The 25971-nt window shown below is 49.8% G+C and overlaps 1 protein-coding gene across 1 annotated transcript in view; it reads right to left on the bottom strand.

Moving 5' to 3' along the window:
* The window catches only part of LOC126541303 (uncharacterized), an 80533-nt gene extending 54791 nt beyond the window's left edge, over window positions 1–25742 (bottom strand). Inside the window, exon 1 of the mRNA XM_050188027.2 lies at window positions 25278–25742. Coding sequence (XP_050043984.1) covers window positions 25278–25292 — 15 coding nt within the window. The 5' untranslated portion in view covers window positions 25293–25742. The remainder of the gene's footprint in view (window positions 1–25277) is intronic.
* Window positions 25743–25971: the final 229 nt, after the last annotated feature.

Raw genomic sequence — 25971 nt, 5'->3', positions numbered from 1 at the left:
GCCCGCCGACGGCAAACGAGATGCTTTCAGTTACGAAGACTCGGCTACTGCCAGACGCCGCCGGCACCGTCGCCTGCTTTTAAGAACGTGAGCGCGAGACGCCGGTTACAGAACTCGGTCGGCGCGCATTCTTCGCGTGAAGAACAATGCCGGGCTTACGAAAAGTATAAAGCAAGGTGCCGAGCACACGGCGCTTTCGCACCTCTGCGTTTGTGGCGTGTCCATTCTACGTGTCCCGCAGCTATTTTATTATTTCTTAATTTTCTTGCGCCGTTTCTCAGATCCCATCTTTGCGTCAGCTGCCAGCTTCCGCAGGTAACGCTGGCGTCTTCGACTATTCGAAGAATGCAGGAGAGATACAAGAAATTGACCGGTTTGACCACCACAGCTATAATAGAATGTGTTAACGCCAGGTGCGGAAAGTGAGGCAAGGTCCACGCCTATAACGCGTGAGAAGAAAACGAGGCGTCCTGACAGCTCAAGCATCTGCAAGGTTCCGGCGCCTGCGAACGCAATTTGTTTTCGCGGCTCCCACGCTCTGCATGCTTCCCGCGTCAACAGGCACGACAGAAGTGCACCCGTTTTTTTTTTATTTATTTATTTAACTTTATTTCGTTTTCATGCCCTAGCTACTCGCTTTTCTCCGCCACGGCTGTATACACTCACTGCGTCCTCTGCACTGCCTCAAGCGAACGCACTGCTCGGGGGTTCTCACGTACGAGACTTGCTCAGTTTGTCGCCAGTCGTGCGTATAGAAAAAGCACGGCACGGTATACAGGTGCATACGAGCGCGTGTACGCGCGCGCAACGCCGCAGCGGAGATAGAACGTCCTTGCCGAGCGGCAACATTTGCGCAATCGGTGAATTCCTTGCTCCGTGCGTGCGCGGAAGGCTAAGGCGGCGCCATATCGCCACTAATCTCGATCGTGCGAGCCGCGGAAACGTATATGCATGCAGCAGCAAGATTTGAGCAGCGGTCGTGTACGTGGTGGCAGCTCGTAAGCACCCAGTCCGTGAGCACGCGCGCGCGTGCGCCTTTGCGCGCGAGCCTTATATCGAGATAAAACATCCAATGCAACGGCAAATATCTACTCGCTCGCGCGCGCGCAAGAACGATCGTGTGGGTCGGCGGGCCCGCGCGCCTGCGCTGCCATTTTGCGGTCTTGTCACCGCGGCCAGGGCCTCCGCGTTTCTCCGCGTTTCTGCAAGCGGCAACAGCTGAAGGCGAGAGAGAGAGAGAGAGAGAACACCCGGAGCTATACGCTGCGCGCTCCATTACAGTGACCGCAGCCCGAGGGTAGCGCGCAAGCGCGAGCTGCTCACAAGCACGCAAGCGCTCGATCTCGTTGCTGGCACATTAGACGTCGAGGCGTCGGCGCTGCACCGATAGCTTAGGAAAAGAAAAAGGGGGGCAAAGAAACGTGTCGGTTTCCACGGCGAGAAGTGTCGGCGCCGCAGGGCGAGCTAGCGCGTACGGTATGCACGCATTGCTCGAGAACAAGTAAATAAAGATCGAACCTTCGTTAAACGTTGGCCTTTTTTTGTTGTTGTTGTTTTATGCTCCTTGCTCGGACGGCCCGGGCTTTTGCGTTCTTACGTGAATGCTGATCAACGCGCATGCAGATCGAGCGTGAGGTAATAAGGCCGGACTTTGTAGAGGGAGAAAAAAACAAACCGAAGAGAAGTACAAATGTACATGCCTAGTGAGTGAAATTTTTGCAATAGTTGACGGAAATTACACGGAAGGGGTTGGAGGAGGAGGGTAGGAATTAAAGGAGAGCTGCGAGCATGCCGTGCCGCGTCGCATAGCCGGACGCGAGATCACTGCGTTTCTGTAATTACTCAGCGGCTGACGCCGAGCAGCCGTTATGTGCCTATAAGGTGGGCAGCTGCGACGGCTTCGCGGGAAGATAATTCGTCGGAATAATTGGCGCGCCCCATATAATCTTCGCGTTGTATATAGATGACGATAAGGCTTTAGTTCGGCGAAAGGCGGCGTACGCTGCGCAGGATAAAGGCCCAAATCGATAATATTACGAAATGAACCTGCGGGCGGATCTTTCGGCACCTCGGATTGTGTTCTTTAATACCGACTCGAGGAGAAACGAGATAAAGCGCTTATTGACGAAACTGTGGTTTCGTTATCTATATCGCAAGGAGGCCGACTTCCGGGCCACACATAGCCGTCACGAAGCTTTGTAGTTGCGCTGCTGAGCACGACGAAGAGTGGGTTCAAGTCTCGTCGGCGGCATTCCTGCGGAAGCAGAATGCAAGAACGCTCGTCTACCGGTGCAATAAATGAGCATTAAAGAACCCTCGGGAGGTCTAAAAAAGTTTGATGCCCTTCATTATATGGCGTGCCTTATAATCAAATGGGCTGTTTCGTTACGTTGAGTTCTACAATTTAATTCGGGTTTCTTTCTTCTTTTTTATTTGTTTCTATTCCTGTTCTTTTTTTTTTTTTCGTCACGTGGGGAGAGTGCATATAGTAACTGGAGTGGCATTTGATAGCAGCGTGCCGTGTTCCATATGCGTCTTCACGTGACTTGCTGCTTTCATCGAGAGGTGTATACCTGTTTTAGTGTGTGGTATCTACTATCTATACAGCGCAGGAATATCTCCTTCAGGAAACGCTCAACCAATCTCCTTCTTCAGCTTTACGCTATCGCGAATAGCAGTAAGCACGCCCGTGTGCAGCACTTGTGCACCGGCTGGGCGGTGCTGAACCTCGGTCTCGATAACAGCGCTCGGCGGACGGGCACAGGCCTTGTCCCACAGCCGCGGCGAGTCCCGTTCTCGGCTCAGCCTTCCTGAGCAAAATTTCGTGACCCGCTTAATAGGAAACGTGGTTGTGCGCCGATCCAGCGCTGACGGTCTGACGGCCGTCGAGGATAGACAAGTTTTCAAAATAGAAAAAGACAAAAGACTATCTGTTTCTGGCCCAGCTGACTCATCGCTGGTGCTTTAAAGGTGGCTGGAAAATACAGCACTGCACAGCTTACTCATTAACTTGCGCCGCGCCGCTGTGGTTCAATCACAAAACAATCAAACAATAGTTATTGACCTTGCCCGTGCTTTCTTTTCCCCTCTCGGTGCGTGAAGGCCCCTTTGTCTTACTGACCTTTGGGCTCACCGCTTTTAAAACGAAGTTTTTTTTGCCTACTTTCCCGGGTTTGACCTGGTCTGCTGACTCGGTCAGTATCTCGGCGGATATGCTTGTAGATACATATACGAAGGTTATATATGTGCCGAGTCCTGTTGCGCTGACCAACAAAGTAGCGCGAGTAAGCACACCTCTGTTCTGCTAAACAAAACAAAAAAGTAAGTTTCTACGTAGAACCTAAACAGATAACGTAGGCTCACAACAGCACACCGACCTGTTCATGAAATGACGCGTTATATTGAATAGATTGTTCGATTTACTTGATTTTTTTTTGCACGTGCCACTGTATTTGTGCCCGCCCTCGGCAAGAAATGGTATGTGCCACTGTGACTCAAGAAGCGCTAGAACTCTCGAATGTAGCGAGATACGTGTCGTGCTTCTCTGTGCGTACAAGTGCCCTCGCCATTATTCTCTCATCAAACGATCGCCTTCGTCCTCGTGACCATCACTGCGTAGGTGTCTCCCACTGGGCAGGCCCACTTGATTTCATATTTTCATTTTGACATGGCTTCTGAGCTGTGTGGTGCATCTGCATAAAACTTGCACGATACTCATTTTGACCTCTGTGGCGGACAAGCATAAACCTTGCATGATGCTGCGCGCTGGATACAGTTAGAGTAAACACAATTCTGCGCACCGCCGTTAGCTGTACAGGGCTTGACCGCTTCACTAAAGCTTCGCTTCCCATAAATTGCAACAGGTGTGTTGGATTTTCATTTCTTTTCTGCGTTTATATAATAAGAAAAGCAAGGATATTGATCTTATGAGTCCACCATGCGGCTCAGCAAAAGCCATATAGGTGTTCACATCAATACAGATGCTTAGAGTTGTAGAATCAGGCGGCCTCATTGCTTATCTAGCTTCACGAAATTGCGATGACGAGATAGCTTCACCAGATTGTTATAACGCGACCTACAGCGCGTGCTCTTTACCCCTGGTCACTCGCTTTGATGTCTCAAGGTAATAAAACAAGCGCGTTTCTATGCATGCGCAGAATATAGTATTTGCAAATGGTCCATTACTGGATATGAGAATTATGGGGCATATGAGTGTTTTCTAAAATGGGTTGAAACTAATGACATAGCAATGGTAGTGCGTATCGATTTTTTCTTGAAGCTGCGGTTCAGAGCGCATTCTAATGTGACGAGTTCACGGAGGCGCCCCTATGAAACATGAACTCAGCATCATTTAGGTTTCCAACTTAAATAAGTTCTGGTGTTTTACGTGCCAAACCGTGATGTCATTATGAGCACCCTATATTGGGGGCCTTGAGATTAACTTGGACCACATTAATTTTTTAACAAGCAGTTAAAGCTAAGTACGCGAACATATTTTGCATTTCGCCCGCATCAAACGTTTAAGCTCCCAGTAGCTTCGGGTTCATTTCTCTTTCTATTTGTAACAAACATTGTACCTAAAATAATTCATGCTCCTGTATACGTGTCAGAGTTTTTTTTTTTTTTTTCTCTATACATTAACGAGCAATGAATAAAATTAGTCTCCTTGATTTTATAGCAGGGTATCTTAGGCTGAGCAATAATGGCCATCCTTAAAGCTTATCTTCGCATTTCCGAAGACAAATGAGCTCAGACTGCGAGGCACATAAAGCATAATTCAAGCGAAAAGATTCACGAAGCAGAGAGAGCGAGAGAGAGAAAAGAAAAGGCAAAGGTAGACAGATTAACCAAGGACGTGCTCGGTTGGCTATCCTCAGGCACAAACCTCGAGGAAGCAATGAGGCAAAAGGAAAAGTTAAACGCAGCTGGCGTTTTCTCCGGCCACAACTTGTTCCACGAGCATACAGACCAGCTTACTACGAACTGAATCCCTTTCCTGGTCCCTGGATGAGTCTAAATAAAGAAGGTTCAACTAGCGAAGCAACAGCGATGCGCGTGACGGTTGCAGTAGATGGTGGCAACTGAACGCATCTCGAGTTAATCGCGCGGGCACCAAATCGATGAAAAAACTGGCCTTCACAACCCAGGAGATGCCGATAACTACCGCCATCCAAGAGAGCGACAAAAGGGGAGGAAAGACAGGGAGGTTAGCCAGTGGAAGTCCCAAAGGAGTGAAAGAGGCAGCAAAATCTTGATCGCCGAATAGCTGTCAAGTCTCAAGCTTGATTTGGCGGCGCTTTAGGAATGTGTGTGAGGAGTGCATGGGGGCGTGGGGCAGCGGGAGGGGGAGGTATGCCATTTCATTGAAACTGCCGTGCATCATCCGTTCTTGCGAGGGCTATAGGTACCCGCTGATGTTTTTGATGAGCCGAGCGAGCAGCTTCTAAATATGCATTGCTTGTCATCTAAAAAAAGAAATTTATTCTGGGGTTTTACGTGTCAGAACTATGGCATGATTATGAGGCACGTGATAGTGGGGGACTCCGGATCAATTTTAACCATCTGGAGTTTTTTTAACCTGCACCTAAATCGAAGTGCCCGCGGGAGAGTTTTCCCATTGCGCCGACATCAAGATGCAGCCGCCGGGGCCTGGAATCGAACTCTCGACATCGTGCTTAGCGGCGCAACGCCATAGCAGCTAAGCCTGTGCGGCAGGCACGTTCCATATTTAATAAAACGAAAAGACACACGAATATGTCCAAGTCCAAACGCGACAAGTGCGATGAGAAAAATTTCGCGAACGAGATCGGTAAAGAGACAATCAATGAGAAATTAAAGCTTCTGACGAGTGATTTCAACAGAAAAGCAGCTCGTCGCCGTGCCAAATACCGTATCACAATAGATTCGAAAAAAAAAAAAAAAACGAGATCGGAGCTACAGTTTTACCTCATTTGCTGTCTGGTTGACGGAGAACTTGCCCGAAGCAGCGGAAGATCGCTATCGCTTTAACTGGCCCCACTCTAGGGCGCGGCGGAAAACAACGCGTACACCGCGTTGCCACGCGAGGTCTACAAATTACTGCGGCAGATACTACAACGTGTTCACAATATTCATCGCCTATGCCTCTCGCTTATCGCTCATCGTCACCCGCTCACTTTGAAAAACATGTTATCGTGGCTTTGCGCAAACGGGAAACACCACTTTTTCCCGATAAACGAATGGGCGATGACGACCACGGTGACCACCCGTTTCGAAAGGACCGCTGAAGCGTCAACGCGCGCACTTCGCTCCAACGAAGCCTCACGCGCGCAAACCACCAATTATCGTAGCGCAGCGCACGTATCACGTCCGCCTGTCAAGTTTAATGAAGATAAAGCGCGCCAAGGTGGGCGAACCCCCTTTCGGTCCGTTCGTTTCCGGGTTACGGGGACGAAGAAGGTTATGCGCCAATATACGCCTCGCTCCAGAATGCCGGCCACGCAGCATGTGCTGCAACATGTCGCAATACACGCCGCGTATACACTGCAGTATCGCGCGAAGCGTGGATCGCCCATGGGTGTACGGTTGTTTCGCGCGTTCCTTTTGGTCGCAAAGCGAAGCAAGTACGAGCGCGGCTCTCTTCTATCTACTTGATTGAAGACAGTCCTTACGACGGCAATCAAAAAAAAAAAAAAAAAGCGCGCTTGTCCGTTCTACTTCGCGTTGTTTTCCAACCGATTATGCCACGCCCTGAGACAAGGCTTCCTTGTTTCCGTGGCGAACCGCGTACAGCCGTGTGGCAGCGTGGAGCAACGTGAGAGAACTGCAAATGGCAAACAGCTCGTGACAGGTCCATGGCGCGCCTAACTGCTGCTACAAAAAACGCCGCAGTTTCACTAAGTCCAGATCCGGAGCGAAACCTTCGCTCCTATACGTATCCGCTTAAGATCCTTCTCCATGGCACGCAACGAATCGCGTGAGGCTTCCTATACAAAAGGCATTTCGCATGCCGCTTCCTAAGAGCAATATAAAATACAAAGCGGCGAAGGAACGAACGAAGGCCACCACTCCGTGGCGTGCAAACAGTGCCAGTGCTTGGAGATCGTCCGAGAACTCACGCAATTGCGATGCCGGCGTAATGAATAGCCAAAACCACGCCGCACGCGCGGTTGTCATCCTTGAAGGCGGATAATGACGCCCGATTTGAATGCAGCGCTCCCAAATGGCGGGCTTGATGCCGCGTTCCAGCTTCCCCTTCCGTCCGTCGACACATTATACGTCGCCGCATTTAGATCTCCATTCAGATGTTTTGTCTCTGGTCTCTTCGGATTTCCCCCCGAAAAGCTGGCGGTGCGAGCCAAAGAAAGAGAGAAGAAAGTGAGAAGGAAAGAAAGAAAGTTTCCTACTTTTAGTCGCCGTCCGGTATAGAGCTCCGACACCTGCTGAAAAAGAAGACAGAAAGGAAAGCAGGAGGCCGTGCGCGGTCCAAGCACCGCGGAAACCTCATCGACCATTCAAGAAAAGGGGTGTTGGCCGCCAGCCCACGCTTTGGGACGTGGGTGGCTGTGAACAATGGTCACTCGTCGATCAGCCGTCTAGTGCCCAGCCGGCTGCAGCTACACACTTCGCGCGTTTATAACGGGCGAGCGAGCGCACACCCAGCGGCGTGTAGCCACGAGGGGCTTGCGAGTACGACGCAACGTGTGGCCGCTTTTGGCTGCGGGGCGAGCCGCGCGTCTCGCTTCCCGTTCCAGCCGGAGCGCGCGGTGGCAGCCCCCTTGCAACGCCGTTGTTGTTACGAGGTCGCGAGACCTTGGTGTCGGCCGCAGGCGACGGCGTCTTGCGGTCTGCGGCACGTCCTTTGGAGGTCGTCGATGGCGGGGTGCGATTGACTTCCGCGCGCGCGCCTCTGCGGCGAGAGGCGAGCATGCTCGCCGCTGCTGCTGCTGCCACAGGCGTTGCCCCTACGTGCTCGCCACTGCCGTTGCACGCTGAGCAGCTGCTTTAATTGCTTTGCCTCTCGTCGTGTTTCTAGCGTGTGCGGTCGGTGGAACGCGCGCCCGTCTGTATCGTATACCTCGACACTGCTGGGAGCGGCGTGATGGAAAGGGAGAATGCAAGAACTGCCCTTCAGCAATTTGCCAACGAGAAAGCTCGCGTTTGGAAGGTTCCAAGCGATTCCTCTTGCACGGATAGGAAAGCAACAGATAAAGCACTTCAACAACGGCAGGCGAGAAAGTTTAACGGTGGAAGGTCCCGAAAGGAGCTTAGGTGGTACGTGTACAAGAAAGGGGAAACCGAGTAATGAGGAGTTTGGCGTCGACCAATTTCCGGCGCGATCGGCTTCTTTTTTTTTTTTTCTTCCACGAAGCAGTTCCAGCTGTCCTTAATGTACTACGTCGAACAAAACAAAAAACTGAACCCCAATAATCTCTTGTTCGCCGGCACTATTCCATCGGCACGTAGCGCTGCCATGTAGCCTGCAGTGTAGGCGGCATAAAAGCACGAGTGGTGCTATCGGTGCCTTCCAGGCACTGGCAGACCACGGTGAATGCAGTGTTGGCACCTTTCAGAAGAGCGGCAGCAGTGCTGGCGAGCTGGACGTTGTGGATACAACCTCGCTGATATAAATGCTAGAAATGAACAGGTACGTATCCTCTATAGCGATGTGCAATTACTTCCCGTGCGTGAGTCTTGCGTAAGCTTTTGAGGCAACCGCAAAAACCCGAGGCCCTGGAGGCATTCTGTCGGTTGCCGATGTTAAAAGGCGAAAACCTAGAGGTGCATTCAGCGCAATGCGACTCGGCTCGCGTGTAACTTCAAAACCGCTAGCAATGACACAACTTCATTTAGAACTTGACTATGCAGCAATGAAAATGCTATACTTTGGCGCTCCGAGAAAGTGTGCAGATAACTTGACCAACTTGTCGTTCGACCAACTTGACTTTGCGAATACACTGTTATCGTAAGTAGGTGCATCAAGAACGTTTACCGTAACTCGTTGCTGCGCCATTACTGTGAATTCTTCGCAATACCTTTTTAGGCCTACTTCTCACGAATGACAGCGGACGGTCAGAAGCAGGTTTTAGTTTCAGTTTTAGTTTATTCCACATAATTGTGCTTGCAAAATGTGGATTGTACATGCAGAGGAAGGTCCCAGAGTCAACAGACTGTAAAGGAGACCGCCCGTTAACATTGACTAATCACATACAACTGCTGTGTATTGAATACATATCAGATATGAGCAATTAAAAGAAGAAGAAAAGAAATAAGGTATGACTAAAGCCACTAGCTAACATGACAATATTGATTTATCAACACAGAACTATTATTGTCACCAATACATCGAGTGCAAAAATTTACACAGGTTTAATTTATATTTGTAAAGGTCAGGCGTTATTCCTTAAGATCAGTTGGTGATGAATTCAATAGTAACGTGTCTGAACATTTGGTAATAAATTTGACATAATTATTCGCAAGTTTCGGTAATAAGTATCTGTTGTTAGAAGGGAATCGAATGGACCTTCAATGAAGAACCAACTGGCTGTCAGTAATTACTGGGAAGGGGAGGTTCGCGCTCACAGATTTATGCACACGTATTCCAAGCGAGTATTTCTTTAGTCTCTTACAGAAAAAAAATACCGTGAGAACTGAGCAACGGAGATGCGTCTGATGTGTGAATGCTGCGTGTGATAATGCGAACTGCCTGATTTTGGGTGAGTGAATTCAGTGTAATATGCATCGTAAATCAAACGAAACAATAGACGCAATACTAGCACACATTTTTCAGAGATTACGCAATCATTCGGCATAAACTTACACATACGAAATGTTATTGCGAGCTTCTCAGGCACCGCTATCATTTACACGGCTGAGAAGTTAAAGTGGATTCATTAAATGCCGCCAAGTAATGTACTTCTTTTTTTAGTCCCATTCTTATCCAAATGGAATGGAAGATCTTTCACTGAGAACGATATCTTAGGACAACGGCCTCGCACATCCCAGCAGCTGAAGGACGCTGCTGCGGCTTCTGAAGCCAAGCGGATTCATGCTGCGAGCATCTGTGAGGCAGTTAGGTCACCTGCGCCTTGTTACGTTTCGCCTACAACGCGCGGTAATGCCGGCGCGGATGCAACGGACGCCGGGGCTTTGTTCAAAGCGGCGGACATTTTGGCCCGTCCGACGCCGCCGCAACGCCTACCCGCCAAGCGTGTCGTGTGGGGGGGGTTGGCGATGCGTCACTGCACTCGGTTCAGCAGGGCTCTCGGCTCGACAGTTCGCGCCGTCGTGGGGTCATGCTCCGCCGTCCCGTGACCTTCATCCCATGACCTTCATCCCGTGACCTTCTCTTTTGGACCGCGACGCCGAGGGTATAAGAGCAGCTGCCCCCGGACGCCAGGAGAGAGACTCCGATTTGTACTGTTGAGTTACGTGCTCTCCCGTCTCTCCACTTCGGTCGACCTGACCGGCCGCTCTTTTGCTATGTTAGAATAAACAAGTTGTTCTGTTACCAGTCTTCTCTTGCTTTGCCGGGACCTTCGGATGCTTCCAGTGCCCCAGGCCGCCAGGCCAACGCTACCCTTGGGGCTTGCGACCCATTGGCAATAACGGGCGTCAGCACCGAGACCCCAACAACTCGTGCCAGCGGTACGATTCCAACATCTGGTTGCCAGCGGTGAGATCGCGACAACGGAGGCCAGCAGCGAAGAGATGCGGTTGACTGTATGCTGAGCAGCACAACGACCATCCGGGAGCAGTGCAACGAGCCCTGTGTGATGACTGGTTGCCTGCAGCGGAACGACTGCGCTGAAGTCTTGGCTGCGAGGTTTGGTGAGTGCGGGACTTTCTTCTTCTGAGTTTTGCCAGGCTTTTGTTAGTGTCAGAAACAGAGCTGGTAATTGGGGTTGTCGTTGCTGCCGGGTTAGTTTGCGGCAAGACAATAGTAGGCAGTAGAGAAAGCAGCATTCAGAGCAGCCATGGATTTGAAGTCGTTGCGCAAACCGAAATTGCTGGAGCTTGCGAGAGAGTTGGGTCTGGATGTCTCAGACAAACTCAGAAAACCAGAACTGCTAAGGGCTATTCTTGAGTTAGAAGCTGAGGATGACGAGCTGTCGGAATGCCTTGAGACCATTGAGGAGAGGGAGGAGCAAAAAGAGAAACAGGAGCGCGAACTTAAAGAACAGAAAGAGAAAGATGAGCGCGAACGTAAAGAACAGAAAGAGAAAGATGAGCGCGAACTTAAAGAACAAAAAGAGAAAGAAAAAGAAGAGCGCGACCGTCAACACGCTTTGGAAATGAAGCGTCTCGAGTTAGAGATGGAACGCGCTCGTAATGGAAGTCAGGCACACGGTGCAGGAGAACGAGTATTGTTCAAGATGACTGACCTGATGCGGCCGTTTAAGCTTGGAGAGGACATTGGTTTGTTCCTGGTTAACTTTGAGCGAACGTGCGAGAAGCAGGGGTTCTCTCGGGAAACGTGGCCACAGCGCTTGCTCACTTTGTTACCCGGCGAGGCGGCCGACGTAGTCGCTCGCTTGGAGAGAGAGGAGGCAGAGGATTTCGACAAAGTGAAATCGAGTCTACTAAAAAAGTACCGGCTGTCAGCGGAGGCGTTCCGTCGGAAGTTTCGGGAAAATGAGAAAGGCAAAAGTGAGTCATATACAGAGTTTGCGTACAGGCTTATGTCAAACATGCAGGAGTGGCTCAAAGAAGAGAAAGCGTTTGGTGACCACGAGAAAGTTCTGCAGTGTTTCGGGCTAGAACAGTTTTATAGTCGGTTACCTGAGAACGTGCGGTACTGGGTCTTGGATAGGCCAGACGTTAGTACGGTGGCTAGAGCCGCTGAGTTAGCCGAGGAGTTTGTGACGCGTCGGGCTCGCGGAGCTAAGGACGGTCAAAAGGGTGAATTTGGCTCCAAGTTTGAGAGGCCGAAGTTCACACCCATGAGGGTAAAGGGGGATACACGTAGTGCGGATGCGAGTGAAAGCAGTCCGACCGCACGTACGGAGACGGCGGCAACCGAAGCCGAACGCAGAAAGCGGTTCGAGACGAGGCAAGCGCGCGTTTGTTATACGTGCCAGAAGCCGGGTCACTTTTCGGCGCAGTGTCCAGAAACAAAAACAAAAGTCGTGTTTTTGTCTATATGCAGCACTGACGAGAACATGAAGCTTCTCGAGCCTTACATGCGAGACCTCCTCGTGAACGGGAAAGAGTGCCGAGTGCTTCGCGATTCCGCAGCTACAATGGATGTAGTTCACCCCTCTTACGTAGAACCCGATATGTTCACGGGCGAGTGCGCATGGATCAAGCAAGCAGTGGAAGCTCATAGCGTGTGTCTGCCGGTAGCAAAAGTGCTTATTGAAGGACCTTTCGGAGCACTTGAGACGGAGGCCGCAGTGTCATCTATGCTGCCCCCCCAGTACCCGTACCTATTTTCGAACAGGTCCGATCACCTCCTGCGCGAGAAGGGGCTTTTGTTTGGTGAGGCTAGCGTTCAGGCCTTAACCAGATCGAAGGTTCGGGAGCTCGCTGCAAAGGCGGTAGTTGCGGGACCGACGTTGTTGAACGATGAGAAAGGGTCAGAGGCGCAGCAAGCTGGTATTCAGAGCACGCCCGAACGGAATAAAATTGAGCCTGTAGCGTTAAAGGCAGCAGATACTGGAGAGGAAATTCCCGACACGGGAAAGTTAGAAGAGCTGTCTCCAGATTTGCTCATCGCGCCTACGTCAGACGGACTTAACAGGTTGCTAAAAGTCAGCCGGTCGGCTTTGATAGCCGAGCAAAAGAAGGATGGCAGCCTAGAAAACATACGCTGCATTATCAAGGAAGGTATCGCCAAGAAAAATGCTCGCTTTGTGGAAAGAGGTGGGGTCCTGTACCGGAAGTATCTAGACCGCAGGGGAGTGGAGTTCGATCAGCTGATCGTGCCTCAATGCTATCGTCAGGATCTGTTGCGCTTGTCGCATGGGGGTTCGTGGTCCGGACACCTAGGAGTTAAGAAAACTAAGGACCGTCTCTTGCAGGAGTACTATTGGCCAGGGTGTTTTCGGGACGCAGACCACTTTGTGAAGACATGCGACACCTGTCAGCGGGTGGGCAAGCCAGGGGACAAATCGAGGGCGCCGTTGAAGTTGGTACCTATCATTACGGAGCCTTTTAGACGGCTCGTTATTGATACAGTGGGACCTCTGCCGGTAACAGCCACGGGGTACCGACACATTTTGACTGTGATCTGCCCAGCGACAAAGTTCCCTGAAGCAGTGCCGCTTAAAGAACTCAGCTCAGTTGAGATAGTCAATGCACTACTGTCCATATTTGCGCGAGTTGGTTTTCCTGCAGAAATCCAGTCAGATCAGGGTACAGTGTTTACTAGCGCTTTGACGACAGCCTTTCTCGAAAGGTGCGGGGTAAGGCTGTTACACAGCTCAGTGCACCACCCCCAGTCGAATTCCGTTGAGAAGCTCCACTCCGTCATGAAGCGCGTGTTGAGAGCATTGTGTTTTGAACATCAAACTGACTGGGAGCTGTGTCTGCCTGGAGTGATGTTTGCATTAAGAACCGCGCCGCATGCGGCTACGGGGTTTTCGCCAGCTGAGCTGGTGTACGGTCGCTCGCTGCGATCTCCGCTTCGCATGCTTCGAGAATCATGGGAAAGCAGGGGCGACGACCCAGTCGTGGTAGAGTACGTGCTTAAGCTCCTCGAACGCTTAAGAAGGGCACAGGAGTTGTCAGGTGAAGCAATGGCAGAGGCCCAGCAGAGGGCCAAGGTTTATTATGATCGGACAGCCAGGGCCCGTCGTTTTGAGGTGGGCGATGAGGTCATGATATTGCGCACATCGCTAAAGAACAAACTCGACGTGCAGTGGGAGGGCCCAGCACGGATTGTTCAAAAACTGTCGGACGTCAACTACGTGGTGAGTCTGCCAGAAAAGCGGAAAGCACAGCAAGTTTACCACTGTAATCTGCTCAAACCCTATAAGCAACGGGAAGCAGTGGTGTGCATGATGGTAAACGTGCCCGAAGAGCTTCCGGTCGAGCTTCCGGGACTAGGCTCAGTGACGAACAGGAAAGACACCGATCAAGTCATTAGTGACTTAATAAGTAAAGCATCGCTGTCGCCTGAGCAGAAAACAGAACTACACCAGCTCTTACAAGAGTTTCAAGGTCTGTTCTCTGAGACGCCTGGTAGGACTTCTGTCCTTACTCATGACATAGAACTTACCTCCCCAGAGCCAGTACGATCCAAGGCGTACCGGGTGTCACCCCGCCAGAGCGATATTATGGAGGCTGAGGTAAAGAAAATGCTACAGCTCGGTGTTATTGAAGCGGGTGAGAGTGATTATACCTCCCCTTTGATTTTAGTTGAGGTACCGGGCAAGGAACCTCGTCCTTGCGTCGACTACCGCAGGCTTAATTCCATCACTAAGGATCAAATTTATCCGATCCCTAACATCGAGGAGCGCCTTGAGAGAGTGAGTAGCGCTCAGTTTATTTCCACCCTAGATCTTGTCAGGGGTTATTGGCAGGTTCCACTTACAGAAGAGGCTAGTAGGTATGCGGCGTTCATTTCACCAATGGGGACATTCCGTCCTAAAGTTTTGAGTTTTGGTTTGAAGAACGCGCCATACTGCTTTTCAAGCCTCATGGATAAAGTGTTGCGGGGACAGCAAGAATTCGCTTTACCGTATCTAGACGACGTAGCGATATTCTCCGCATCCTGGCCTGAGCATATGGCGCACTTGCGGGCAGTGCTAACCCGCCTGCGCGATGCGGGCTTGACAGTCAAGGCTCCCAGGTGCCAGTTAGCACAGGCCGAGGTTGTCTACCTCGGACACGTGATTGGTCGGGGTCGTCGCCGCCCCTCTGAAATAAAGGTGGCCGCTGTGCGAGACTTCCCGCAACCGCGTACGAAGACCGATATTCGGTCGTTCTTAGGTGTCGCCGGCTACTATCAGAGGTACATCCCCAGGTACTCTGATATCGCGGCTCCCTTGACGGATGCTCTAAGAAAGACAGAGCCGCAAACAGTCGTCTGGGATGAGACGAAGGAAAGAGCTTTTAGCGCCCTAAAGAGCGCCCTAAAGAGCGCCCTAACAAGCCAGCCTGTGCTACGATCGCCCGACTACACAAAAGGGTTCGTTGTTCAGTGTGATGCTAGTGAGCGAGGCATGGGCGTTGTACTGTGCCAACGGGAAAATGGAGAAGTAGAACACCCCGTCCTGTATGCTAGTCGTAAGCTGACCAGTCGTGAGCAGGCGTATAGCGCCACCGAGAAAGAGTGTGCGTGTATCGTGTGGGCCGTTCAGAAATTGTCATGTTACCTAGCCGGCTCGAGGTTTATCATTGAAACGGATCACTGCCCTCTCCAATGGCTGCAGACCATCTCTCCCAAAAATGGCCGCCTCCTGCGCTGGAGCCTCGCTTTGCAACAATATTCCTTTGAGGTGCGTTACAAAAAGGGGAGTCTCAACGGTAACGCCGATGGCTTAAGTCGAAGCCCCTAACGTGGGAATCAGCCTCAAAATTGCTTGTTACTGATGTTTTTCTTCCTGAGGCAGGATTTTTAACCTATTGCTTTTGTGTAGTGTTTCAAAGTGATGATGTGCTTTCTAGTGCAATTTTCCGATTTGTGGACGCGTTCTGAGTGCTGCTAAACTACTGTAAGGAACTAGGCAGCAGTAAAAAAGGGGAAAGAGCCTGGCAGGGCTTAGTGAGGGTTGTGCCGTGCTTGCTGACTGAGCGGTTGACTTTGGCGTGGTTCTAACGCTTGCCGGAAACGAGAACAAAAATGTCAACTCTCCCGAAGTCACTTTGCAGTGTCCTGTGTGCACCTGAACGTGAGAACGAGGCCTTCTCTGTGCGCTGCGCTCAAGAAACGCCCAAGGACGCCCAACTTCGGTTATGAGCATCATCGAGCGGCATCCCTCCGGACAGCGGATGCAGTCCCCTGACCATCGGGATCTCCTTCCCCCGGCGGGGCGGTCTGTTACGTTTCGCCTACAACGCGCGGTAATGCCGGCGCGGATGCAACGGACGCCGGGGCTTTGTTCAAAGCGGCGGACATTTTGGCCCGTCCGACGCCGCCGCCGCAACGCCTACCCGCCAAGCGTGTCCAGGCGTGTTTCAGTGCCACGTGTCTTCGTGTGTGCGTGTATGTGTGTGTGCCCTCGCTTGTCAAAGCGCGGCAGCCGGGGAGCGGAGTTCCCCGAATGAGGAGCTTGGAGGTCTCTCGGCTCAACCGTTCGCGCCGTCGTGTGGGGGGGGTTGGCGATGCGTCACTGCACTCGGTTCAGCAGGTCTCTCGGCTCGACAGTTCGCGCCGTCGTGGGGTCATGCTCCGCCGTCCCGTGACCTTCATCCCGTGACCTTCATCCCGTGACCTTCTCTTTTGGACCGCGACGCCGAGGGTATAAGAGCAGCTGCCCCCGGACGCCAGGAGAGAGACTCCGATTTGTACTGTTGAGTTACGTGCTCTCCCGTCTCTCCACTTCGGTCGACCTGACCGGCCGCTCTTTTGCTATGTTAGAATAAACAAGTTGTTCTGTTACCAGTCTTCTCTTGCTTTGCCGGGACCTTCGGATGCTTCCAGTGCCCCAGGCCGCCAGGCCAACGCTACCCTTGGGGCTTGCGACCCATTGGCAATAACGGGCGTCAGCACCGAGACCCCAACAACTCGTGCCAGCGGTACGATTCCAACAGCCTCAAGCACACCTGAAATGTGTCCTCTCTCCCCATCAAAAGGCCAAGATGGTTACTAACTTCAGAATTAAAATGCGATTACAGGTGTGCCTCGATATATGAGACACGGGTAGGAAGCAGACGTCGAACCGTGAGAGAGGGAGAGAGAGTACAAAGTTATAGAGTTGAGTGTCCGGTTACACCAGGAGATGCGAAAAACTAGAATGGCAAGAAAGTGTGTACAAAAACTTGCGTTCGATGCCTGTCCAGTGCAAGTCCTGCGTTCGATACCTGGATGCGGCGGCCTCATCATTATCATTATCATCATCATCATCATATTTTTATGTCCACTGCAGGACGAAGGCCTCTACCAGCGATCTCGAGTTCATGTCCCGGTAAAGCACCGCAGTTGGTCGAAATTATTGTGAAACCCTCCTCTATACGCCACACTTAATAAATGGCGTTGCTTCGGCACGTTGCAGTGTGTCAACCGTCATAGCCTTCGCGTACTCGCGTCTTTGCAAGTACGCATTATTTAGTCCGGGCACTGCCCACGCTGTGCCCTCGGCGTTCATCTATTAATGCGCGACCACGATCCTTACATTTTGCCTTCTTTTCTTTGCCTTTTTGCCCCCTGTCTTGGTGGTCGCATCGTAAACTGACCTGCAAGCATATCTGCAAACTCACTTGCAATCGTCAAGCAAGCAATAAGGTGGTTTATTTCTGTCATCACGCCATGTCATTGGAACAAGAAATAAACCGAAATGAACTGAAAACAGCTATCGAGTGGATTCTGCTGAAACACCCGAAGAAGATACAGAGAAAGAGAACACCAGGAAGGTATTCAGGTGGAATACGACCAGACTGATGTCGAGTGTGGTATATAGTTTACACGCGAGATACGTACGGTGGGCGGGCATAGAAAAAGCAAAACCGGGACACGGTGAACACCGCGCGCACTCGTAATGATACTAGCAAATCTAGAGGCGGTTACTGCATAGCACTCAAAAACCGCAGTAGCACACACACACACTCTCTCTCTGTCTCTTTTTTCTTTCTTTTCATTTTTATTTCTCAGCGCCAGCGAAATGTGGCCACGGCACTTGAATTCTTACCCGTGAAAACGGCCTATAATTGCGCCATTCGAAGAAAGTGCCCGTAATTACAACAATATGGCCCGTGCATGGACGTCCCTGCTGGCCAACGGCTCATTCCGTGCTCGGCCCGAGTCTCCCGTCAAGAAGCACTCGCGGCGCAGAGACATGGTATCGCGGGGCGAGAGGACTCTGATTGACCTGCGAGCCCTTCCTCACCCGCTCTTCTTTGCCATGGCTGGTGGCAACGCTTCGCACATACCAACACGCGACTGTCCGATCTACGGCGGGCTCCGTGCTAGAGAGAGCTGCATCGACACGGTTTCTTTGTCTGCTTCGGTTCTCGTGTCGTCGGTCCGGCGGCCCCTGATTGTAACTGAGCCGAACCGTGACCCCGTTCTGATTCGTTGAAGTTCCAATATCCAGTGCACCCCGAGAAAATTTTAGAGCGAAATATTAATTACAGAACCACAAAAGCTGCGCGCGCCCGTCGTAAGAATTAAATCGGCTGAATTCGGGAGCGACTGAAGGTTTGAATGAATTTTCAGTAAGCACTAAATTGAGGAAATCAAGAAAATTGTTGCCGATTTCATCTAAGCACAACGTTAAGTTCTTTGCACGCAGCGTCCATCCCGTGTATAGGAACACAAGGTGAAAGCCTACGCAGCGTGATGGGTACACTTTAAAATGATTAACCATAGCACTGCGTTTATATTAAAATTACGGAGCGCGAGACGTCGGTGTAACGAACGTCGGCGCAAATTGTCGTATATGAAAGAAGCACTAATCTAGAGGCGTGCAGAAACGTCCCTTCGAAAGCATAGCGCGTCGTTACGAATATCAAGAAGTTGCACGGAGAGTGGGGCGCGCTTTTACGTATACCAAAGCCTCTGCTACGCGTCACAAATCGAAAGCACGAGGCGGACCTGCTCGACCGATCAAATGGTGCGGGCCGCTGGTGTCGCAAAAGTAAACACAATCAATTTCCGTCAGCCCGTCGACAGCCAAATCACCCAAGCAATATACTTCAGTTGACAACGCCCCACGAGATTCTCCAAGTTCTCCACTCGTGTACGAACGGAACCAATTGTGCGCGTGACAAGCAGTCAGATTCGTCACGCTTATCGCAGTTTTAAGCATTTCTGTACCGCTTCGATCTCCGTTCGGCGAACAAATCGCGAACATCTCTCCTGGCGCACGTAGAAGTGCATACGCGTTGGCCTTTAGAGTCCCCGACTCTCTATCGCGAATTCCTCGCAGAGCGATTCACTTATCGGAGCGCAGTTTTACTGCCCGTCTTTTTAAAGAAGCCGCAACGGCCCCGAACAGAAAGAAAGTTCAAAACATCGGACACGTCCCAAATGGCCTGCGCGAGCACGGTTTCTTATTTTCTTTTTTTTTTCATGCGTAGCACGGGTATACACATGCCACTTCCGCATGGTGAATGCGACGACCGCAACGCGCTTCTTTCATTTAACTACCCTCCTTTCCCTCTCTCACTCGCCTCTGACTTCGACATTTATTGCTGCCGTGAGAGGCACACACGAACGCTCGCGTTGATACCCGTTCTCCGTCGTCACACGCTTCGCGTGCCTGCAACGTATGTACGCCAACAGCGGAGAACCACGCGTATAGAGCGTTTTAGGTATGCCGCTCTTATTCATTACGGTTCCCCGCGTTTTCTCATCGCTCTTTCTTTCTGTCTCTTTCTTGATAGTTTATTTGTTTGTTTGTTCGCTTTCGTGCGACTTCAAGCTCGACGGGCAGAAATTTAGGGCCACTGCGTCGCGCTTGTAGAACAGCTGAAAAAAAAAAAAAATGAAACGCTGCGGAACGAAAGCGAAACTCGTACCGTGTGGAAGTGGCACCGAAGCTGTATATCTGCGCAGCCCTACTAGTAGAGAGAGAGAATAAAAAATTGTAAAAAAAAACGAGTAAACTGGCCGAAACGTGCGTTTAACCCAGTAGTGCTACAGTGCTCGTTTACTTCTCTCTCTTTTTTTTGTTTTTTTTTGTCCTTGCATACCATGCTGCTACTATAGACGCAGTCTGTCGCAGGCGTCGCGAAAGCCACGTTTTCGCTTTAACAGCTGCTTTCGTTTTCCCGCGATGCATTAAACGTGCCTTAATGGGCTCGCTGCCACCCCGAGGAGTTTCGGAGCGCATGACACGTGCGGGAACTGGGAAAGAAGAGAAAGAGAGAGGCACGCAAGCGAGCAAGTTCGCAGAGGCTGAAAAAATGATGGAGAGAAAGTAGCCTTGCTTCGTTTTATCTTCTTTTATTATTAATTAAACTAAGCATAAGGAAAATAAGGAGGCCGCCAGACAGGTGCGACGCATTGAAGAAGGAAGAAATGTGCAGGAAGTGGATGCGGTCATTAAGTCTCGGAAGCGGAGTTATTGGACCGCTTCGCGAAACAGGAATTTTATCGCCTCGGTCTGAACGAAGTTAGCAAGACCTTCGGAATACACCGCACTGTCGAAAGCGTCTCTGCAGTGCCTAGTGCTATCCCGTTGGCGCCGCGGCATATTCGGGAGACGTTTCTCAAAACGAGATGAGATTGCAACATTAAAGTTTTTCTTTTTTCTTTTTGTTGTTGTTTCGCGGTGTACGAAAACACTCATAACTTCGAGAGCAAGCAAGGACAAGTCGTCTATTATACGCATCATTAAGAAAGGGAATTTTCATATTTTTGAATGATGAATGTAACTGTTGTTATAATAGATGTACAGTTTATGTATTAATGCCGATATAAAAAAGGGCTGTACCTGCGATCAGATCATTATGAATGAATCTGACTTAGTCACGCGTTGTTTCTGCTCTGACGTCAAACTGGACAAATTTGTTGAAATCTCTTGCTACGATTCATTGCTACGGAGCAACGCTGTCTACTGATTTCTATCTCAGTCCATCTCCAAAAATCGATTCACTTGATTTTCATTGGCAATTATGTTTTCCTTTTTTGTTTCCTATTGCATTAAGATAGAGTAGAAATAGTATATGGAGTAGTACTCTGAGTATTCTGCTCCATCTCCAATCGGGCATGTTTCTTTTGTTTTGTTTTTTTCCCATTTCATAGAAAGATTCCCAAAATGTGACAAACGCGTAAAAAGCACTTCTCGTACATCCGCTTAAGGGATTATTTCACTTTACTAAAGGGTGTGCCTCCCTCTCCATTTTTTTTTCGTTATCTTCTTGGTATTCTCTTTCTATCTCTTTTTTTCTCTATCTCTCTTCTCTTCAAGCGGGTGGGCGTGGTGTCACGCTTAGTATACAATTGTCAGCCCGCTTCTCTTTTTCTCTTAGTGGCTTTTTATACGTTTACTTGAATAATCATAATCGTCATCATTAATAAAGATGAAGTTGAAGGAACACATACTACAAAAGGAAATCTGCTATCGTCAAACGTTAATTCAACATATTTTTACGAGCCTTCAGATTGTCATGTGCATGTTACACGTATTACACACTAGATTTCGCTCGCAGAAAACGCACAATTCTGATTCCGCGCCAAGCCGAACTTTGCAAACGGCACTATGTGCGTCGCAATATGAAATAATATCGCTTATACACGAAGAAGCTTCCTGTCATCGTTTGTGCACCTTTCGACTAAATAGTACCGAGGAAGGCGCATTGATTACGTATGGCGGGCTATAATATTGAAAATACATACGTGTAATAAACACGATATTATTTCTCTGGCAGGAGGATATTGTAAAGCAAGAATCATTTATCGAGACCTCGTAAACGCAAGGGTGTAAGCGTGTAAACTGGACATTTAGCTTCTGCTGGAGATCACTAGCTTTGAAAAACGTTGTTTCAATTAGCATTCAAGAAATAGCGAGGCCGGCATTATACAGCATTTGAAAAGACGAGGAAAACTTATTTCTTGTCGTAATAGGTTGACTAGATACCGTCCTATTGCCGGCTATCAGCTGCAATAACCACAGTATATTCCCTTTTTTTTTCTTGTTTCTTTTCTATAGATTTGCACAATATTAAGCAAAGCGGAATCAACGTGTGACGCGGAGTAAGTGGCTTTAGTTGCAGTTCAGTGAGGGGCTATACTCTTCTTCTGTGTTTGCACTTCTGTACTCTATTACACTTTACATACCCTCTGCAAGAACCGCGCGCGCGCCTCCACGCACGTATATTTAGAACCTTCTTCATATCACCTTAGCTTATCTTCTTTTGACCACTGAAGAATTTATCGTTTGTGAAGAAGCCGGTGATGCGGTAGTTATCAAAGTTCTCAATTTCGTCCCAATCATTCGATCACTCGTGCTTGGCTGATGTAACTAACCATGCGAAACTGCAACAAGGGAGGCTACGCAGCCTTGCTTGACTCGTTTGCAGGGCTTCAAATGAGCGCGTTATTTAATTTTGTAATATCAGAAATTGTATGAATCTATGCAGTACTCGACCTTCTCTTTCCTTTCTTATATTTTTTTCCAGGAAAATCTAGACAGTCACCGTCATGTAAGAAGTTACGGGTGCTTCCTTTGACTACATGGTAAATGGACATCTCACCATCCTCCCATGCTAGGTGCCTATACACTGTACAAAGAACGCGTGCCCTTGAAATCTCTCTGTAGTGTGACAGTTTGCATCGTCAGGCGTACGGCTCTGCGTCGGTTTCCATATTGCATTGTCGCAGAAGCTGCACAGTATACCGTGCTGCTTGGTATACCAAGCGTCAGCAACTCTGGTATGCGCGCACATGTGCGTTCACTCGCCACCCTTGCGCATGTCATGAGTTCGTATCGAGAACGGCGCCAGCTAAGCTAGCGGGATTACTTCAGCTGCTAGGCGTGTCAGTAACACGTAGATCTGACACTGCTGAATACGACAGCGAAGCTGTCGATTCGACAGACGTGTAGCCTTTCAAACTATACGCAGAAATTTACGCCGCATGCAACTTGATAGCTATATAGCTTACTGCTAAATATGCCGCACACTATCTATAGTCATTTACACAGACTAGAAGGATATCTACCGCCTTTATGGCTTCGCACCTTTCGGCCTAGACGCACCCATAAGACACAAGGTTTCCAGACTCGCACCAGCACTTTCCTCATCACCCAGAACTAATTATTAGCCCTGCTTGAGCAAGAGCACGCACTTAATTATAACCATTAGGTTGCAATTCATGATCAGAAATTATAAGGTTTTGCTTCTCGACTTCTTCGGCTAGGGTTGTTATAGGCGAAGAGGGGTATGGTTATTCGCCCTGGAAAGGGTCAAGCGCTGTAATTACGAGCGCACCATCAGATGTAACGCCAAAAGCTTAATGCGGCTCTCGCTTCTCCACAAGACAGGAGTCTATCGAGGCAGCCTTGCAGGTCTGCCAAGATGGAGCGTCATGCAGAAATGAGTGCCATAATTCACACGAACTACGCAGACTACACATGACGGCAAGTGGGAAGCCATACCACGAAGTGGTTTCCTTCGTTATGCACAGCCGGTACGACAACGTTACACTAGTATGTTTTTGCTCGGGTTCACCGAAATAAGGTGTTTGCCGTTGTGCAGTTCAAGTTCCGCTCCAAAAGAAAACATTTCATGGTTGTAGTGGAATGAAATGGTGAGGAAGTGCTTTGGGGCGAAACAAAGGGAGAATAATGAGGCATACCAAGTTGGTCTGCTTGCTGTATGAATTACATGTGCGCTATAGGGTGGTAGCACAAGGAGTTGTTCTTGTTACTGTGGAACCTTTTTGGTACGTTCCCAGTAGTTCCGTTTTTCTATTTGCTAGATCTCGTCTTTGATGTCTCGATGTAATGATCGCTTACGCACTCGTATATTGTATGATGATTTCATACGTCACGTTCCGGGACGGCCCCGCATTCTACATTGCATTTTGGACATTGTGGCCGGAGAAGGGAGGGGAGGGGGGGGGGGGGAGCGCACGAAGGACAGCTCCTCGTTGAACTTTTGGGATTGCGATGAGACCATAATACATCTTCTCGTCTACAGGCATCCTTTCGACATAATTTGCGTGTTGCTTTAAGCCGACTGGATGGCACAGCCTTCACAAAAGAAAGTATATTGGAACCATGGATTCGGCCGTCATCCGCAAAGAAAGCCACCAGAGCTCTGCTGCACTTTTTAAAGAAGACTGGATCGTGCGACCACCTTTGATTGCACGGTAAACGTTGTCTGTACGCAAGCATCACTTCTTATCCCATTTTCCCCTTCTTCCTCCCCCTTTCTTTTCCCTTTTCTTCCTGCATACCCTGCCGCCAGTGCAGGGTAGCAAACCAGGTGGTTAACCGCCCCTGCCTTTTCTTTTCCTTTCTCTCTCTCTCTCTCTCTCGCTAGACGTCGTGGTAACGTAAATATGACGGTGTGAAGAATAACTACGCAGTTTCCGAAGCAAACATGGTGCAATCAGCCGGCGTCGTGCTCTCTTGGTTCCGAGCGGCATAGTTATACAGAAGGATTCACATCGACATGGCATATCGTGGCCACCGCCGTGAAAATAAGCGCCAGCGGTACGGTATAACAACTTTCATCGTCGTTCTCAGCCACTAGCTATCGCACCCAACACACACGGTACCCGGAAACATGTCATCACCGGCAGCAATAAGAACGACGACGCATCAAAGGGAGCTTATCAATCAAGTACACTATGAGCATAATTTGGCGAAGTTCGAAAAAAAAAAGATAAGTTATTTTCGAGCAAGAACTATTCATTCGTTTAAAGGTGTCTGGGGATTCGTGTTCTCCCTGCTCTTTCACAGGCGTTTGTGCTCCATCCGCTAACATTGAAAAATCTTGTTTAGATGTCGCCCGACGCATTCCCTTCGTCGGTTGGTATCATATGGTCTCCCATGCCGTGTTTGTTTAGAGTACTTTGTTGCAACTGCCGCACTGTACGTGATTTGCAGTTCAACAAAGCGAGTTTCGCTGCTCTGCGCTGCGTTTTTCAATAATTTTCTTCGGTTTGTCTTTCAAAAATTGTTTGCTTCCTAATTCCTCTGTGAGAAAAGTAGATTGATTTGACACGAACTTATATTGTTTTGTCAGGCACAAAAACTTCCACGCATACGCGTCTTTGAAAAATGAGAAAGCGCGAGTGAACATGTTATGTGAATATAGATTGTGCTCCTAGAACAAAAAAAGCCCTTATTCGCATACGAAGTCGTTTATGAGGTTACCTAAACATGGTAAAATAGGCTACCGAAAAACCCGCTGTAGCGCGCAGAACATGCCCACGCGGTTAAGAACCGTAATATCAGACAAAATTTATCGTCACTACGCCCAACACATGTCAATTTTAGATTAACGAAAGAAGCGTAAGAAATGCATGCCTCAATATTATTTGACTTATGAAATGAACAATGACAGGAACGAAATAGATAACTCGCTTCAAAGAAAATCAATGAAGGAATGTTCTGCATAAACCGCGGGAACGACTACTTTTGCTCGAGATGTTGCAGTCGGTGCTAGAAATAATCTATATTTTCCAACTGTCGAATTCATCTCAGAACCGAAACTTCGAAGAAAATGAAGCCGGGGCTCACCTGAAGCAGCTTCATCCCGGCGATCTTGGTTTCGCGTCCGAAGCGAAGCAAACCAAAACACAGCAAGAAGAAGCGTCTGGCGAGAACCTATCGACGTTCACACACGGAAAACACTCTCCGGTCGACGGCGCCGAGCGACGCTTTCAAATCACCGGCTGCAGCGGCGCGAGGTCCGAGCAGCAAAGGGTAGTCGGCGTCGACGCGAGCGAATCGCTTCGCTCTAAGCCAACGAGTCGACGACGGTCGGTCGAGTCGTGTCGTGTCGAGAGGCACGCTTCAGGAGTCCGCAAGGATCGATCTGCTGCTTCGCGAGAGGACTGCGCCGGCTGCTCTGGACGCGGAGTGCTTTTTGTCGCGCCGGCTGCGTCTGGCGGGGAAGAGTTTCTCGCCTTTCTTTTTCTTTTGCTTTCTTACACACCGAGGCTGCGGGCAAAGCGCTCTCGCACTTGCACTTGCCCAACGAGGCCGCACGGCCACCTCCTCCCTCCGCCCCTCCCTCGCTGACCTCGCCGCCGAACGCTCTCGCTACATCGCTGCGCTGGTCGCCATGCATTCGGCACAGAAGCCACGCGCGCCTCAAAAGCCGCCGCTTTCTCCGTGAGGGTCGCCTTCTCTGCTGAACTCGGCGGTTCGCCCCCTCTTTTTCTCACTGCCCGCGTCGCGCACCATGCGAGTCAAGCTCAGTGTACTGCCT

This window comes from Dermacentor andersoni, chromosome 2 (genome assembly GCF_023375885.2).
Source record: "Dermacentor andersoni chromosome 2, qqDerAnde1_hic_scaffold, whole genome shotgun sequence".
NCBI lineage: Eukaryota > Metazoa > Arthropoda > Arachnida > Ixodida > Ixodidae > Dermacentor > Dermacentor andersoni.
The sequence above is the reverse complement of the archived record's forward strand: the minus strand, read 5'-3'. Positions and strand labels throughout refer to the sequence as shown.